This window comes from Acinonyx jubatus, chromosome A1, assembly GCF_027475565.1.
Source record: "Acinonyx jubatus isolate Ajub_Pintada_27869175 chromosome A1, VMU_Ajub_asm_v1.0, whole genome shotgun sequence".
NCBI lineage: Eukaryota > Metazoa > Chordata > Mammalia > Carnivora > Felidae > Acinonyx > Acinonyx jubatus.
In genome coordinates, this window is record NC_069380.1 from 175,521,689 (window position 1) to 175,537,800 (window position 16,112).

A 16,112-nucleotide genomic window follows, 5' to 3' on the forward strand; every position below is an offset into this window, starting at 1 on the left:
ACCAGCGACCCGGATTCCGGGCAAGGCTTGGAGGTGGAGGCGAAGGCAGCAATGATGGGAGCCGCAGAGGTGTTTCTCAGACTACCCGCACCCCTTTCTCGAGCCCCGCCAGTGTACAGAATCCCGCAGCCCGCGTCCTGCGAAGGCGCCCAAACACGCGAGCCCCGCGGGGTGGCGCTTGGTCCGGAGGGAAGCGGCGTGATGAAGCGGGTGAGGCTGTCACAGCGCAGGAGGGACAGCCCCAGAACTGGTTAGCCTCAGGAAGCTAATGGGAGCTGGGCCGGGAGGAGGGCACGAAGGAGACGAGGAGCCAGTGACCGAGAGAAAGACAGAAGCAAAGAGATTCTGAGACCAGAAGGAGAAAGCAAAAAGGACACGAAGAGGGAAGGAGGAAGACAGGTGAAAAAGAAACGGGGGGGGGGGGGGGGAAGGAGAGAGAGAGAGAGAGGATGGACGGGGAGAGTCTGAAATGGAGAGGGGGGGAAGAGACGACAAAGAAAGAGTTGGAAAAACTAAAAGCAACAGTAAACGAATTATACAGGGAAGCAAAAAACTGTAAAGGAAAAGCAAAAGTCCTAGGAACACAGAGACCAAGAGTAATGAATAGAATGGAAAATAGAGAACATCGTAGAGAAAGAAGTGGAGAGGCCAGACATAAGAAAAAATTTAAAAGACCTAATAAAAGGGAGGAAAAAAAATCAGGGAGCAAGAGGAAATGTTCACGAACGCTTCGACCGTGTGTCTTGTTGCAAGGGACCACCTAACGCCCAGCGCGTGATCCAGAAATTCCCAGCTTCCGACCGGAGGTAAAGCTGGGTGAACTGGGCCTGGCTGCTTTCACACCTGGGCTTGGTGTTCCCGGCGTTCTGGGCGCCCCGCCCCTCTCGTGTGCAGTGACGCCGCCCGGGTGCGGTGACGTCACATGACGCCACGCTCCACCTGTGGTCCCACGCAACCCAAAAGGGTGCAGGTGTTCTGAATTTGTGCCCCGCACTTACTCCTCAGACGCCGAGCGTTTGGAGACCAGGAAGCGCGCGGATTCTGTGCCCACGGCCCGCCCATAGTGCGCCCAGATCCCCCATAGCCAGTCCTTGGGTCCGCCCAAGACCCGAGGCCTCACTGGAAAAAGAGGACCAGTGGGCACGGGGGTGAGGGTTTCGAGTTCTTAGAAGTTCGAGGTCGCGGTGCCTCTCACCTCCTAGGTGGGTCCGGCCACTGACGCCCTAACTGTTGGCCCACCCGGGGCCTGTCATCCCCAACCCTGCCTGGCGCGGGCCTGCGACCTCTGGGCCTCTGGGCCCTTCCCATGTCCGCCCTACACCGCCGGCACCCAAACTGCCGGCGGCCGGCACGCACTGACCTGCACCGCGGATCCTCCGCGGGGCCCGGGGCCGGGGTCGGAGCTGAGGCGAAAACCGACGAAGCTTGGAGATGTGGATGCGCCCCCGCACACTGCGGCTCGACCTCTACCGCCGAAGGGGTGGGGCGCAGGGCCGGCCTCGCCGAGCATTATTGGAACGAAAACGAAATAAAAGCGGCGTTAAGTGAAATAGCTAACTTTTTTATTAAATAAAACGACTTAAATAAAAGGAACGGAAAAGGAGAGGAGTGGACCCAGCCTAAACGCAGGGTGCCCCAGCCCTGGCGCTCCCCCCAGCCACCTGGTCGGCCGCCCCTCCTCTAGCGGCCCCCGCGGGGGAAGCAGGTGGCCGGTTTCTAAAGAAAAAAGCCAAAACTTTTATTATTTACACGTTTGGGCAAAAGTACAAAGTATAATACAGGCGCCCGGCCCGGGGGGGTGCGGGCGAGGGGCGGAGAAACGTAAGGCGCTTTCTTTGTCAGGCCCGGGCCTGGGGCGGGACTGGGCGCGGGGCGGGGGCTCGGATTGTGCAGCCGCGCGGAGCCCGGGCCCAGCCCCCCTCGGCGGCCGGCGGGGATGCGGCCGCGCCCCGGGGCCTACTGGAGCTCGGAGGCCCCTGTCCCTCTCGGCCTCGGGTCCCCCCAGCCCGGCTGGGGGCCCGGGGCGCCCCGCCGGGTGGGGGCGGCGATCCTTGGCGATCCTTGGTGATCCGTGGCTCACACCAGAGAAGTGACGGCGGGGACCTTGGAGCTGTCCTCCTCCCAGGGCTGCAGATTCTGCAGAGCAAACAGCGACGAGTTGTGCAGACAGAGAGGGTCGGGCTGGATGGAGTCGTTGAGGCTCTTTTGGAAGGCGTCGTGTTGCAGCTGCAGCATGAGCCGGCTCGCCTGCTGCCGCTCCGCCTCCCGCTCCTCCGCCGTCTGCCGCCTGCACCGGGGGAGGGAGAGGGACAGCACCGTCATGCACGCGGCACTGCGGGGCCGCCGGCGGGGCCCCAGCCCTCCCGGGAGCGGAGGCCAGCCGGGAGCCTCGAGGCGCAGGACCCGTCTGCACCCCTGCTGGCGCTGTGCGCCCGAGGCCCGCGCGTCCGGGGAGTGGGTTGGCATCGTTTGTTTTTGTTGTGTGCCGGGCGGTCGTGGGGAGGGGACTCCGCCCGCCGCCCACCTGCACGTCCGCGTATTGTGGCTTCGCCAACAACAAAGATGTTTCTTTTGCGGGACAACAAGGGCAGGGCATGCGTGTAACTGACTCAGCCCTGCGGGCAGTCGGGACGCTAGGGTTCGCGGGTGGGAGGGCTGGCTCTGCACTGCCCGCGCGGTGTCCCTGGGCCAGGTCAGCCTCATCCAGTTCTCCCAGGCCCTTCTCGAACCTCTCTTCCAAAACGCGATCGCTTCGCAGTTCACGGGTTGTATGGAAATAGGGATCGGATAAAAACGGGGCTCCGGAGTCAGGATGGGGAGCCACAGGGGGAACACGGAGCCCGCGCGGACTGTTGGAGATCCGAGAGGGCTGGTGGGAGGGAGATGGAGAGTGCGAGAGACCCCAGGGTGGGGGGTGGGGTGGATGCTGGTGAAGGTGCAGGTGAGAGGAAACTGAGCGGCTGCAGAAGCGGAAGAAAACACGGAGAGTTGGAGAGGCGCACGAGAGCGATACAGGGATGGGAATGGAGGAGAAGCCGAGGCGCGAGAGAGTGGGGAGAGAAACACAGGCCGGCGGGAAGGAGACAAGGGAGATAAAATTTGGGAAGGAGTGGGAAGGCGCAGCCCTGGGAGGGCGGGTAGCGGGTAGCACAGAATGGGGAGAGCGCGAGGCTGCGGCGCGGGGCAAGGTGAAGGGCGGGTGCAAGACGGGCTGAGCCGGGCCTCTCTCACCGCCATTTGGTCCTCCGGTTTTGGAACCAGGTCTTGACCTGCGCGTCCGTCATTTTGAGGGACTTGGCGAGCGCCGCCCTCTCGGCGGAGGCCAGGTACTTCTGGCGGTGGAAGCGCTTTTCCAGCTCGCAGATCTGCACCCGAGAAAAGGACGTGCGCGGCTTCTTACGCTTGGGCGGTGTCCTGTTCTGGTAGGGGTGGCCGATGCGCCGGGTCACGGTGAAGGGCGTGAGCGCCGCCGCCGCTGCGGAGACACACGAGTCCCCCTTAAGCCCAACCCGGCTCGACTGCCGTTCAGGCCCCACGCGGACCCCGTGCCGCCCGGTTGGGCGCAGGGTGCTCCGCTATTTCGTTGGTCCCCCGCGTCCCCAGCGGCACCAAGCCGGTTGGGAGATACTCCCCTCTTCCCCTGGGCGTAGGCTTATTTCCCCGAAACTCCCTGATTTTCCTCCCCCTACGGTAGCCCGGGGCCCCGGGCGCTGAGGCCTCCGTCGCGCTTGGGCCTCCGGAATCGTTTCCCGGAGTGGAGCACCTAGGGCGCGGCGCCTCTGGCCCCGGGAGGGCCAAGGCCCGGCGCTTGTTCGCTCGCCCTGCTCACCTGTGAAGCGGTCTTTCACGAAGCGGCGGCTGCTCTCCATCCAGGGAAAATTGAGGCCGCCCAGGCTGGAGACCGTGGGCACGGAGGGCATGGCGGGCAGCGCGCTAGGCAGAGGCGGTGGCACGGCCCCGGGCAGCGGCCTGTGCGCTGGCACTCGGATCACTCCGGCGGGCGCCAGGCTCAGGTTGACACTGTAAGATCCCGGGTCCTCGAAGGGCGCGCCGAGGCCGGCAAAGGAGGCGGGCAGAGACGGGTATGTGGCGCCCGGACGGCCCCCGGGGGGCCCTCCCAGGTAGCTGGCGCCGTCGGGGCCCCGCGGGGCCGGTGCGCTGTCCTGGTCCGGGCTGTTGAGGATCTGGTCGATGCCGAAGCTGATGGGCTCGTGCGGGTGCGGGGTCTGCGCGCTGGCGGGCGCCTCCATCCTGGGCGGGCGGAAGGGCTGGGCTGGGCTGGGCGGGGAGGCGGCTGGGTCCCTGTTACGGCGCGGCCATGGAGCGCCCGGCGCCTCTCGTTGCACTGAAACTTTGCCAAGAGTGCGCGGGCCCGACAGGCTCTGTGTCATCTTTCTTGAACCGAACCTGGAGTTTCCGCTGCTAATTCCTCTCCCGCCGCAGCCATTGGCTGCGATCAACAAGCCTCTCTCCTCCCATTGGCTCCCGGCTTTCAATAAAGGCCTAATTCATGGAAATAGGAGCTTAGGGACTGTTCCAAGGTGACATCATTTTAACAAACGAACAATAGGTCAAATTTATTAGCCAGGATAATGGGCGGCGGATATTAGCGCCCGAACCGCAGCCTCCCAAACCCGAAATCTAACGAAGCTGCAATTAGCAGACGCTCCCCGCTCCTCCCGGCCGGGGCCGCTTCCCCGGCCGCAGCGCGGGGCGGGCCAGGGCGCTCTGCCGGTGAAATTGCCTCTTGCTGAGGGGGGTTTCGTTTTCTTCCAAATTTTGTCATCTGGGCAAAAACCAAACCATGCGAATCCTCTCCATTGCAATGGAGTGGCAAGTCCGGAATGACCCTGTGGAATCCGCGGAAGCGTCTTGGACTCTCCACCGCCGCGGGAGCAACGAAAGGAGCGCACTACCCCGCACGAGCTCCGCGCTCCCAGCGCGCCGCGTGAGGGGAGCCCGCCGCGTGTTCCGCGCTCCCGAGGACGCCGACCCGCGTGGGGAGAATTCGCCCCCGCTCGGGCCACTTTGGAGACTGTCGCCGGCTCCCGCCAGGCGAACCGAGGTGTGACTCCCCTAAGCCCACGCGTGCCTGGCCCAGCTGGTCTAGGGACCCAGGGTCCCCCGGTGGGGAGCGGGGATCCAGCCCCTCGAAATTCGTTGCAGGATGGACGGGACTATGGTCGCGCGTGGGGACCCGCCCGTGGCACGGCAGGTGTGGGGATCTGGGGTGCCCGAGAGGCAAGGCGCAGAGGCTGTTCATCTTTAGAGTAAAGAGCGGGACTTCTTTGGGTAACGGGGGCTGCGAGCCCCTCCCGCTCCCGGCCAGCCTGAGCGTTGAACCACTCCCTCCCTGCTCCGCTCACGCTCTCGGGGACTGTCAAGGCGGGTCGAGGGGCACCGTGGACAGGACAGGACCGTACGCCGGGAGGTCACCCCCAGCGCCAGCCTCAGCTGTCTCCCCTGGAGGAGACATACAGAATCGTTTTCTACTCGCGAATTCTAAAATCGTTAGGTGCAAACTGACTGCTGCACCCCTGGCCAGGCCCCTCTCGCTCTCCCTGTCTTGCGGACGTGGTGCGAGCTCTGATAGGCGGTTGGCCAGAAGAATGTTCACATTGGGTCAGTCACTTTCTAGTTCAGTGACCTTGGGCAAGTGACTTCATATCTTTGGGCTTGGTTTTCTCGTTTATAAAATGGGCCACGCGTGCATTGCGGGATTGTCCTAAGTCTTGCGTGAGATATTGAGAGAAGGTAGGTAGGGCTTAGGGCCTGGCACATAGTAGGCACTGAGGGGCTGTGGCTGCCCTCCCACTCCCACCCCCAACGTGATGGTTGACGTATTATTCTGATGGTTCTTGTTTATCTGCAGTTTTAGGTTATTTGCAGAGGCTCAGTATCTTGAACAGAAAAATGTTATTTGTCTATCCGCAGGGTCAGTCTTAGAGGACCAGGAAAGGTGGGAGGCAGCATGTTGGGGGTTCTTCCTAATAATCTACCCCCAGTAGCTCAGAGGTTTCAAGATCTGCAGTCTTAAGGCCTGGGTTCCTGAGTCAGCTCACCACCCACTGAGTGACCTTGGGCTAGTCGCTGGCTCTTGCTGGGTGGAGAGAATGAGGCCACTGGCAAGTGAGGCACCGGTGAGGAGGGCAGGGTGCCTGGGGCAGGACAAGCCCTCTTTCCCTGGAAATCCAAGAATCTTCAAATGGAACACTGACTCCATACTGGGGGCCTCCTGCTTCTATTTCAGGCTCTGCCACCAGTGGTTTGGGGACTGTTTGGCCCCTCATTGCCCCTCCTGGAGCCTCATTTTCCTTATTTGTAAAATAGGAAGGGTAATAGCTACCCCCAGGGTGGCCGTGAGAAGTAAATGAGATAAGGTCTGTGGACATGCCTGTGAGGAACTGGATTATATAATAATAACTTTAACGACAACAGTAGAGCTGCTGTAGGTGGAGAACTTAGTGTGTGCCGGGCAGGGGGTGGGCATTTACTTATTTCTCCCAACCACCCAGTGAGGGAAGGCTGTTATTGATCCCATTTTTTACCTGATGAGGGAACTTCAGGTCAGAGAGTTCATGCAGCTCACAGCCCCCCTTCTCCAGGGCTAGGGAGTCACCTCGCCTGCTCCATTTCCCTTCTGGCATCCAAAGCCCAGGGTTCCAGGCCTGTCCTCCCCACTTCCTGGCTTTGTTAAATTGGGATAACAAGGCCCACCCCACACAGGTATGTGGGCATAGAATTAGGGGCGCCTGGGTGGCTCACTGGCTAAGCGTTCGACTTCCGCTGGGGTCATGATCTCCCCGTTCGTTCGTGGGTTCGAGCCCGTGTTGGGCTCTGTGCTGACAGCTTGGATCCTGGAGCCTGCTTCCGATTTTGTGTCTCCCTCTCTCTCTGCTCTTCCCTGCTTGCACTCTGTCTCAAAAATAAATAAACATTTAAAAAAGTTAAAAAAAAAAAAGAAAGAGAAGTGGGTGATGTGGCCCACACTGCCCCCAGGGCATGGTGACTGGCCCAGTGCTTAAGAACCTCTGTTTGCCAGCTGTGGGCTTGGGGAATTCACCCTTTTTGCACGTCAGTTCCTCATCTAGTAAAGCAACAGTACCGATGTCATGGGATTCAAAGAGCCCATCCAGGTGAAAACAGCAGTGCAAGGCAGGGGCAGAATTCTGCCTTGTCACCTGGGTCCCAGCTTGCTGAGGTGCCTAGTTTCGTGGTCATCCAGCAGTAGGCCACTGATAGCAACCCCCCTCTTTCCCAGTCCAGACAGAGCAGAGAGGTTAGCCAGCTCAGGAAGGGGAGTAAATGGGGCAGATAGCAGTCCCTGGGACAGGGGTTCTCAAAATGTGCGCCTGGACCAGAAGCAGCAGCAGCACCTGGGAATTTGTTAGAATTGCAGATTCTTGGACCCCAGCCCAGACCTCCTGAATCGGAAACTCCAGGGTAGGGCTAGGCAATCTGCTTTAACAAGCCCTCCAGGTGATTCTGATGCATACTCACATTCGGAAGCCAGTGCCCAGAATATTGTCCATTTCATCCAAGTTCTCAAATTCGTTGTAACAATGTTGTGGGAAGATTCTTCCATAATTGGAAACTCTCATGTGAATCTGAGCTAACATCCTCTGCTCTCCACTCTCAGTGTTTCTCAGTTGTGTCTTCTCTTATCATATTTGCCAAAGGTTTGTCTATTTTACTGGTCTTAACGAGAAGCCTTTTATTTCCTTATCTTCTTTTTTATGTCATGTCTTTGAGGAATGTTTTGATTTATTTTCATTAACTTTTTCTTCTTTGTTGAGGTGAAAATCTAGTTAATGTTTTTTATCAACGTTTCTTGTTTTTTTTTTTAAGAAATATATAAAAGGTCATAAATTTACCTCTAAGCACCTTTTGCCCAAATATGTTTTGATGCGTAGTTGGTGTTCCTGAGATTATAAATTTATGCTGTCCCTTCTTGCCTGCTATCAGTTGAACAATGACAGACACATATGCACATGCCCAAGAAGAGAGATTAGACGATGAAAATTCTAAGAACTGGGGTTGTGGGGGCCAGAAAGATTTCTGAGTGCAATGCACTGTCTCTTCTTCCCCTTGGAGAAGTTGGGAGGACCAGTGGACTGGTGGGGGCCTTGCTGGGAGACATCCAGGAGAGAGGGGTGGCTTCAGGGCTGGAGGACAGGATGTTGGGATTCCCAACTGCCCATGTTCAGGAGGCCAAGTTAGTCCAGTCTCGTTCTGCCGCTTATTGCTTGGGTGAATTGGACTCAATTTCCCTATCTATGAAATGGGGGTAGAGATTGAATCAGGGCTCTTAAATATATTTGGGTCAGCAATCCTATTTGAAAGGTCGATGAAAATGTTATGGACTACTTCCACAGACAAAGACACACACGCACACAATTTGGCACACATAACCATGTCACAGGTTGCTTACCTGTCCACCTTCCACTCTTTGTTCGCACACCCGAGTTGGAAGTCTCTGGGGGCCCTTGCAGTTCTCGGGATGGAAGGCTCTAAAGACGCCTGCCCAAATTGATTCGCTCATTCATTCATCTATTCAACACATATGTACTGAGCACCTGTTCAAATTTTCTGGACCATGTCCCAACTTTGGGGCTCAGTTTGCCCATCTGTTAGTGGGAGTAAGGCAGTTTGAACTCTTTGTTGCTGCCTCCCCATGATGGGAAAGACTAGGGAGGGGCCTCCCTGAGGAAGCCTGCAAGGCCTTCTCGACTCTGCCAGCTGGAGGAAGGCAAAGGCCACCTGGTACTGTGTGGTCTTTGTGCCCCCCAGCACCAGTCACGAGATCAAAGGACAGTTGGTTGAGGGATGTGAATCTCTCGCCCAGGGGTATGGAGCTGAGAAGGCTGGAGTTGGGATTTGAACCCAGGACTATCTTGACCCCAGAGCCCATGTTTTTCCCTTTACCTCATTCTCCCATTTCTACTCTGGGAGCAGGTAGTAAGGACTGAGGGGGCAGGGAAGATTAGTGGAGGAGCTGGGTGAAGGTGCCCGGAAGCAGAGGCATGAGGACTGGCCATGGTGGGGCTCCTTTCTGTCCCTTCTGCTAGTCGGAGAGCTCCTTCGGGACACAACAATATCGACAGCATTTTATTCCATGTGTTGGGGCTGGGCCCGCTGGAGGATCCGCATCAGAAGTTTGTGGTACTAACCTGAGGAGCACACAGCAAGGTCAGATGAAGGGATGGGAAAAGGGATCCAAGTGCATCTGGGATTGTGCGCATACACGGGTTCGGCATTCACTTCCCCCAGCTCTGCCCGAGGCTGGTGCCTTTCCATCTTTGAAAATGCAGGTCAGTTATGGCTCTCTGCCCATCCTCCAAAGTAGCCCCCTCTCCCCTGTCACTCTCTATCCCTGTTTCTTTTTTTTTTTTTATTAAACTTTTTAATGTTTATTTATTTTTGAGACACAGAGAGACAGAGCATGATCGGGGGAGAGGCAGAGAGAGAGGGAGACACAGAATCTGAAGCAGGCTTCAGGCTCTGAGCTGTCAGCACGAAGCCCATTGCGGGGCTCAAACTCACAAACCGTGAGATCATGACCTGAGCCGAAGTCGGCCGCTCAGCCGACTGAGCCACCCAGGCGCCCCATCCCTGTTTATTTTCATCCTTACATTCGTTGCCTTTGAAACCTATCTTATTTATCCTGTTCGCCAGCTCTCTGAAGGCAGGGACTTTGTCTCATACTTTGTTTTATCTGTGGTAGGCGAATGAATGAGTGAATGAATGATTTCCAGGATCTTTGTGCCGAGTCCCACCGGGGCCCTGGCCTTGCGGCAGGGAGGCTGGCAGCCACATCAAGAAGCTGGCCATGGGGCTGGGGGTTAAGACAGAGGGTGTGAGACAGGAAGGGAGAGGGCTGGGCGGATGCGGAGGGGTGTGTGAGCAGGGACCAGGTGCAGATGGCCGAGTGCAAGGAGAGAGGGACTGGTCAGTGCACACGGGCACAGGAGAGTGAGATTAGGCACTGAGGGCAGCCACATGTGAGGGCCATCTGGATACCCCCTAAACTGATCCCATGCCCTCGTTTCCCTCCACCACCCATCAGCCATTTTCTCCATTTTGTGTTCTACAACTTTCCTCTCTTCCTGACAGATTTCTCTACTAAATTTGACTTCGTTTCAACACTTTGGTTGGGCAAATTACATTAAGATGGATGTTGCAGGTACCCTTTATGGTTTATTTATCGTGATACTGTTGTATCTCACGCTTATAAATAACTTATGTTATAGCTTTTGTTTGTGGAAATGTAACTTACATATTTTATTACGCTTTCTGTAAACCTCAAAAAGAATCTTGTCAAGGAAGCGCTCTTATCAGCAATCCAAACTATGGGACGTAAAAACCGACACTACCATTATTTTTTAATATGCCAAGGAGGCAGGTTACTCTTGCTGTAGTTTGAAAGGTTTGCTGTCATCGTAAACTTGCACCTCAATAAAACATTAAAAAGTCTCAAGAACGATTTTATAAAGTTCAGGGAGGAGGGTGAATCGGTGGCGGAACCCATGGACGCAGCATACAAGGAACCCAGCCAGGTGTTGGACTGGTCTTTCTTTGAGAGTGTCCAGCTCCATTTGGGGCTCCTGGAGGGTTCCAGGCCCACCTCCCCATCCACTGGCCCTGAAGTCCGGTGGTGAAGCACCCAGTTTAAGGGATTATAAAGGATAAGAGACATGAGTTCTCGAGTCAGGCTGATCTGATTTTTTATCAAGAGAGAATGTGAATCGGGGAGAGGAAGAGATAGAAGAAGCTTAAGCAGGCTCAATCCCAAGAGTCTGGGTTTGTGATCTGAGCTGAAATCAAGTCGGACACTTAACTGACTTAACAGCCCAGGCGCCCCAGGCTGACCTGATTTTGACCCGGCTTGTCCACTTGTTAGCTATGTGGCCTGGGGGCAGTCATTTAGTCTCAGTTTTCTCATCTCTAAAATGGGGATAATATTACTTACTTGATATTCTTATTGGGAAACATTAATTTAAATGGGATAGGTATTTGCAACGCTCAGTGGCTGCTCAATAATAAATGTCCTTGTCATTAATTTTTGCCTTGAAACTGTTACTTTCTCCCTTTCTACTCACCTTGCTCTCCTCTCCAGGTGCTCTCTCCCACGTCACTGTAAGGAGCTGAGTTCTCCCAGAGGCTACCACCGCCAAACTGCTGGACTGACCTCCATCTAGATAGGGTTCCCATCTGCCAGATTTTTCACTTTCCCCAGTTTCTCTCATCCAGACTATCCTATTCCTTGTTCTCATGCCCAGCTCTCTGTTGGTGGGTAACTAATCCTCAAGGGTCTCAGCTGATGGCTACATGCCAGGCCTGTTTTGCACGCTGAAAGAGACCTTCAGTACCGCAATCTAGTGGCGCTTCTAGGTTGGCAGGGCCAGTGGAAGCGAGTCTGGGGGGCCAAGAGGGCTCTTCTGGGCAGCTGGGATCATCACATGGCACAGGGACTCATGCGCTCTCATCCCCCCGCCCCCGCATCCTAGAGAAGCCTGAATGGCAAACACAGAAAAATGGAAACATCTGGAATATAAGCAGGATACAGCTTTCTCAGGGTCAGGTTCTTAAGTCAGTGTGGAAGGCAACCATCGAGCAAAGTCAAAACAGCTTCACACCGTTTCTTGCTTGAGTTATCAACTGGAGCAGTTGGCTAGATGTAGACCCCACCCCAATGCCACTGCACGAACGATGCTTGTCTGCACAGCAGCCTCCCCGGGAGAATGAGGTGAGCCAGCACTGGCCTGCACCTCCCACTTCACCCTCACTCTGACCCCGGAGACCTGCCTGCACCGTTTATTTCTTCCTGTTGCTGAATGTGAGTTACATACTCCTGTGACCTCATTCGAGTACATAACAGATCCAACTAGTTCTCCTTTGTGTAGATTCCACAAGTGTGGGTGTGCCCTTGAACGCTTGATTTATCGCCGGCATAAGGTGTCCCTCCAGAGAACTGTTTCCCCAGGAGTCTTCAGGGCAGGCTGTGGGTGGGGGCACAGTTCCCAAACAGCTTCGGTAGTGGGGTGAGCGCGCAGTATAATGTGCTCCGGAAACATGCCAGCTTCCCTACCATCTTTTTTCTTCCTTAGGGCACAGAATGGAACTTCATTCACCCTCCAAAGAAAATCAAGATTCCTTTCCAGGTTTCAAGGGAGAAACCTGTAGCCACACTTAATTAACCTCTCCAGTAAAGGCTGGTTAAGAGAGCTGTGGCAAGCAGCTTTGAAAATGGCGTCCGTAGATCCCTGCCTCCTGGTATTCAGGCCCTTGGGTAACCCCTCCCCTTGGGTGCGGGCTTGGCCTAGCGATTTCCTTCCAAGGGAATACAGCAAAAGTGATGGGATGCCCCTTCTGAGATGAGCTAAGAGGCTGGACTTCCAGACTGCGGCAATGTCTCTTCGCTCTTCTGCTCGCTCTTGATGAAGCCAAGATGCCATGCTGCGCGCCGCCCTATGGAGAGGCCCATTCGGCAAGGCACTGAGGCTCTCAGATCACCAATCTGCGAGGAACTGACTCCTCACCATGAGTGAGTGTGGAAGCAGATCCTTCCCCAGTTGAGTCCTGGGATGACCACAGCCCAACAATGTGGATGGCAGTCTGTGAGGGACCCTTAAACGGAGGATCCAGCTACATACAGATTTCTGACCCCCAGAAACTGTGAGATAACCACTGTTGTTCTAAGCCAATACAGTTTGGGGTAATTTGTTCTGTAGCAACAGAGTTCAGAAACACACATGAAAGTGGATGTAAAGATTAACTGGTTTCAACTCACCATTCTTTTTTTTTTTAAAAAAAGTATTTTTGTTTATTTGGGAGGGAGGAAGAGAGAGAAGGAGAGAGGTAGGGAGGAGCAGAGGGAGAGAGAGAATCCCAAGCAGGCTCCATGCTGTCAACACAGAGCCCAGTGTGGGGCTGGATCCCACGAACTGTGAGATCATGACCTGAGTGGAAATCAAGAGCTGGATGCTCAACCGACTGAGCCACCCAGGTGCCCCTCAGCTCATCATTCTTAAATCCAGGTCTTCTTGGAAGAAAGCAGGAATTGCTTTGAGGTGAGAGAGATGGGTTCAGATCTCGCCTGTGTGACCTGTGTAAGCTACGTACCACCTATGAGCCGAACTTTCCTTATCTGAAGGGTGAGAGTAATGCCGTCTGCCTTCATAGGGCTTGTGAGGACCAAGGGCGATCACACATGGAAGGGGCATGGCAGATGTTCTGTTAAGTATTTGCTATGTCTGTTCTCAGCCTGTGTGCCGCCTCGAGGCGCGCTGTAAATCCCCACCAAGAGCAGGCTGAGGTTGGCCGTCGGGGCAGGCCTGACAAGTCCTCCTGTGGGAGCGGCTCCGTTCTCCAAGGCCAAGGCTGATGGTGCCTTCCCTGGCTGATGTGAAACCACCAGGTGACCTTTGGCAGTGCGGCCAAGAAAAGCAAGTGTGCATTGTTATTTTCTTGGGAGCATTTCAGTGCAGATGGTGTGGTGCTTTCAGGTCCAACTTTTGTAAAGAAGTGTTGGGGCGGGGGGTGCCTGGGTGGCTCAGTCGTTTACACATCTGACTTCGGCTCAGGTCATGATCTCATGGTTCGTGGGTTCAAGCCCCACGTCTGGCTCTGTGCTGACAACTCAGAGCCTGGAGCCTGTTTCGGATTCTGTGTCTTCCTCTCTCTCTGCCCTTCCCCTGCTCACACTCTTTCTCTCTCAAATATAAACAAACATAAAAAAAATAAAAGAAAGAAGTGTCAGAGTGGGACAGACCTTCTATGAAGCACTTTTGTGAGACGAATATGCAGTAATAAGCCCCTGAGAAACAGACATCCTCAAGTCGGACTTGCACAGATAGTTGATGTTTCATAAAGTTTAGAGTTTGCCTTCTCAGGGAAAATTACATTTCCCAGTGCTAAAGAAATATAGCATAAGGCTAAGGCCTACTTGCTCATTAAATACCAGAAGTAACCCTATCTGTAACACACATTTCCCTGATTTCCTGGGTTCACATAGAGAAGGAAAACATTTTGAGATAACCTTGGGTGATTTTGCTTTTATGTGACAAGCCTGTTGCTAAACTCAAGTACCAAGAAAGGTTTCAAGAAACACTAGTCTGGGAAACGTGATTATCACAGGAGCCTGTGGATTTACTTCTTCTTCACCAGTAAGGCCAACCTTTCATGTCTTATTAGAAATAAAGGGCACGATATTTATTACAAGCCTGAACCGTGTAGACAGAGCAGTGACATACAAAAGCCGTAAGACAGTGGCAAGCTCAAATTAATAGCCTAGTTACAGTCTATCACAAACTGGGAAGGCCTCCTTCATGTCCTGGGTTTGGGTTAAGCTGCAATCCCTACAGTAATAAGAGGTTTTGTGGACGGATGGAAACCTGATCCTCTGAAAATCCAGAACTGTTTTGGGTGTCTCAAGAAGGCAAAGCTGTCTTGGATATATATTAAAAAAATTTTTTTTTAATGTTTATTTATTTTTGACAGAGAGCGAGCATGAGAGGGGGAGGGGCAGAGAGAGAGGGAGACACAGAATCCGAAGCAGGCTCCAGGCTCCGAGCTGTCAGTGCAGAGCCCGATGCGGGGCTTGAACTCACAGACCGTGAGATCATGATCTGAGCCGAAGTCGGACACTCAACCGACTGAGCCACCCAGGCGCCCCTTGGATATGTATTTTAATTAGACACCTTCAGCTTGTCCTACAAGTTAAGTGGAGGCAGAAAGACCGGGTGTCGGCACCACCCAGAACTTCTTGCAGGGGCTGCCTGACTCCTGAAGGAATATCTCTGCAGGCAGTAATTGCACAGCTTAATTCTTCTAGACCGAACCACTTCAGATTTATGCCAGTGAAAAGCAAACGTTATTTGTAAGTCATTTAATTGTGTTACTGTCTCTCAACTTTATCAGATGCTGCTGAGGCCAAGAGGGCTGCGCGCAGTCCTGTGGGATGCTTCGGAGCGCTCCCAGGCTCGTTCTAAATACCCACAGCTCCAAGACCCCAACGCTGCTGCTTTCAGACTCATAAGAAACGACTAACTTAATGGGTTCAAATGGTATTTGTCTCAACTCAGGATCCATGTTGAAGGTTGCATCTCCAGCACATTCACAACCTTGATTACAACAGAGTTCCATTAACTAGCACACACTTAAGTTCAAACCTGGTTTATTAAGTTCTTTGGTTAAATATTGTTTCTACACCCTTTTGGAGTATTTATAAGAACAAAGATAATGCTATTTTTTAGAAAGACTGAAAACACATCTTTTGCTTTTTTTCAATGTAAAGACTGAATTTACATTGTGCACTGGTATAAATTCTTATAATTAGGCCAGACTTATAAAAAGGTAGGGCTTTTGTTGTTGTTTGTTTTGAAAAATAGATTCTCCTGGGCTAGCCGACATTGCTGTCCTGGGACCCGGACCCACAAGAGTCTCTTGGTAAAGGCTGCTCGGCACATGGTCAGGGAAGGTGGTCAGCTCATCATATCCAGACTGCACGGCTCGGTGCTGCCATCAGTCCGCAGGGCCTCTGCCACATCTCTTCTGAAGACGGACAGGTTCTGGGTGAACCTGTGGAAAGAGGAAGAAAGGCCAAGGGCAGTGGCAAGGCGGAAGTTATATGAGCCTCTGGAGGATAAAGCCACTGTGGAGCTCAGAACCTTGGAGAGAGCCCCAGGTCCTGGCTGAGCTCCTGCCTCCCGCCTCCACTGCAGCCATTACTTTTGGCCACCAACACCCCCTTCTCCACCTTCCCCTGCTGGAAGACAAGGGTTACCACCATATATATCCAGACCCATTTGAGGGGTACATTTTGTGGGTGTACTATTTAAAATGAAAAAAAAAAAAACAAAAAACCAAATTACACAGAGATGGTAAGGAATATAAAGGAAAGAATCAAACCTTTTGTGCCAGGCACTGGGTTGAGTTTACGTATAGATTCACTTAAGTATCACAAGTCTTCCCAAAGGTAGGTATTTGTATCCTCATTTTGTGGATGAGAAAACCGGGCTTAGTGGTTCAAAAAGAGGGGGCACTGGGCTAGATTACCTGAGTTCAAATCCTGGCTCCACCACTTCTTAACTGGGTGATCTTGGATGAACATT

The 16,112-nt window shown here is 53.9% G+C and overlaps 2 protein-coding genes across 5 annotated transcripts in view; both read right to left on the bottom strand.

Annotated features, from left to right (window-relative positions):
- Nucleotides 1–2,066: 2,066 nt before the first annotated feature.
- On the bottom strand, nucleotides 2,067–4,867 carry TLX3 (T cell leukemia homeobox 3). Its single transcript, XM_027034358.2, has 3 exons — nucleotides 3,830–4,867; nucleotides 3,232–3,475; nucleotides 2,067–2,287 (listed from the first exon to the last, which is right to left on the bottom strand). Exons 1-3 carry the CDS (start codon nucleotides 4,389–4,391, stop codon nucleotides 2,077–2,079), a joined length of 1,017 nt encoding a protein of 338 aa, XP_026890159.1. The 5' UTR covers nucleotides 4,392–4,867; the 3' UTR covers nucleotides 2,067–2,076.
- A 10,127-nt stretch (nucleotides 4,868–14,994) lies between these two features.
- The window catches only part of RANBP17 (RAN binding protein 17), a 328,652-nt gene continuing 327,534 nt past the window's right edge, over nucleotides 14,995–16,112 (bottom strand). For 2 of the 4 annotated variants that reach the window (XM_027034339.2, XM_053226569.1), the window contains exon 28: nucleotides 14,995–15,579. In XM_027034339.2, the coding sequence (XP_026890140.1) occupies nucleotides 15,483–15,579 (97 nt within the window). In that variant the 3' untranslated portion in view covers nucleotides 14,995–15,482. The remainder of the gene's footprint in view (nucleotides 15,580–16,112) is intronic. The other 2 variants (XM_027034320.2, XM_027034328.2) reach the window with 2 other exon arrangements.

Coding starts and splice junctions, on each gene's coding strand:
- TLX3 (XM_027034358.2), bottom strand. CDS start 4,391: ATGACACAGAGCCTGTCGGGCCCGCGCACTCTTGGCAAAGTTTCAGTG. Junction 3,476..3,829: donor CGTGAAAGACCGCTTCACAG/GTGAGCAGGGCG, acceptor GTGTCTCCGCAG/CGGCGGCGGCGCTCACGCCC. Junction 2,288..3,231: donor AACCGGAGGACCAAATGGCG/GTGAGAGAGGCC, acceptor CCCCCGGTGCAG/GCGGCAGACGGCGGAGGAGC.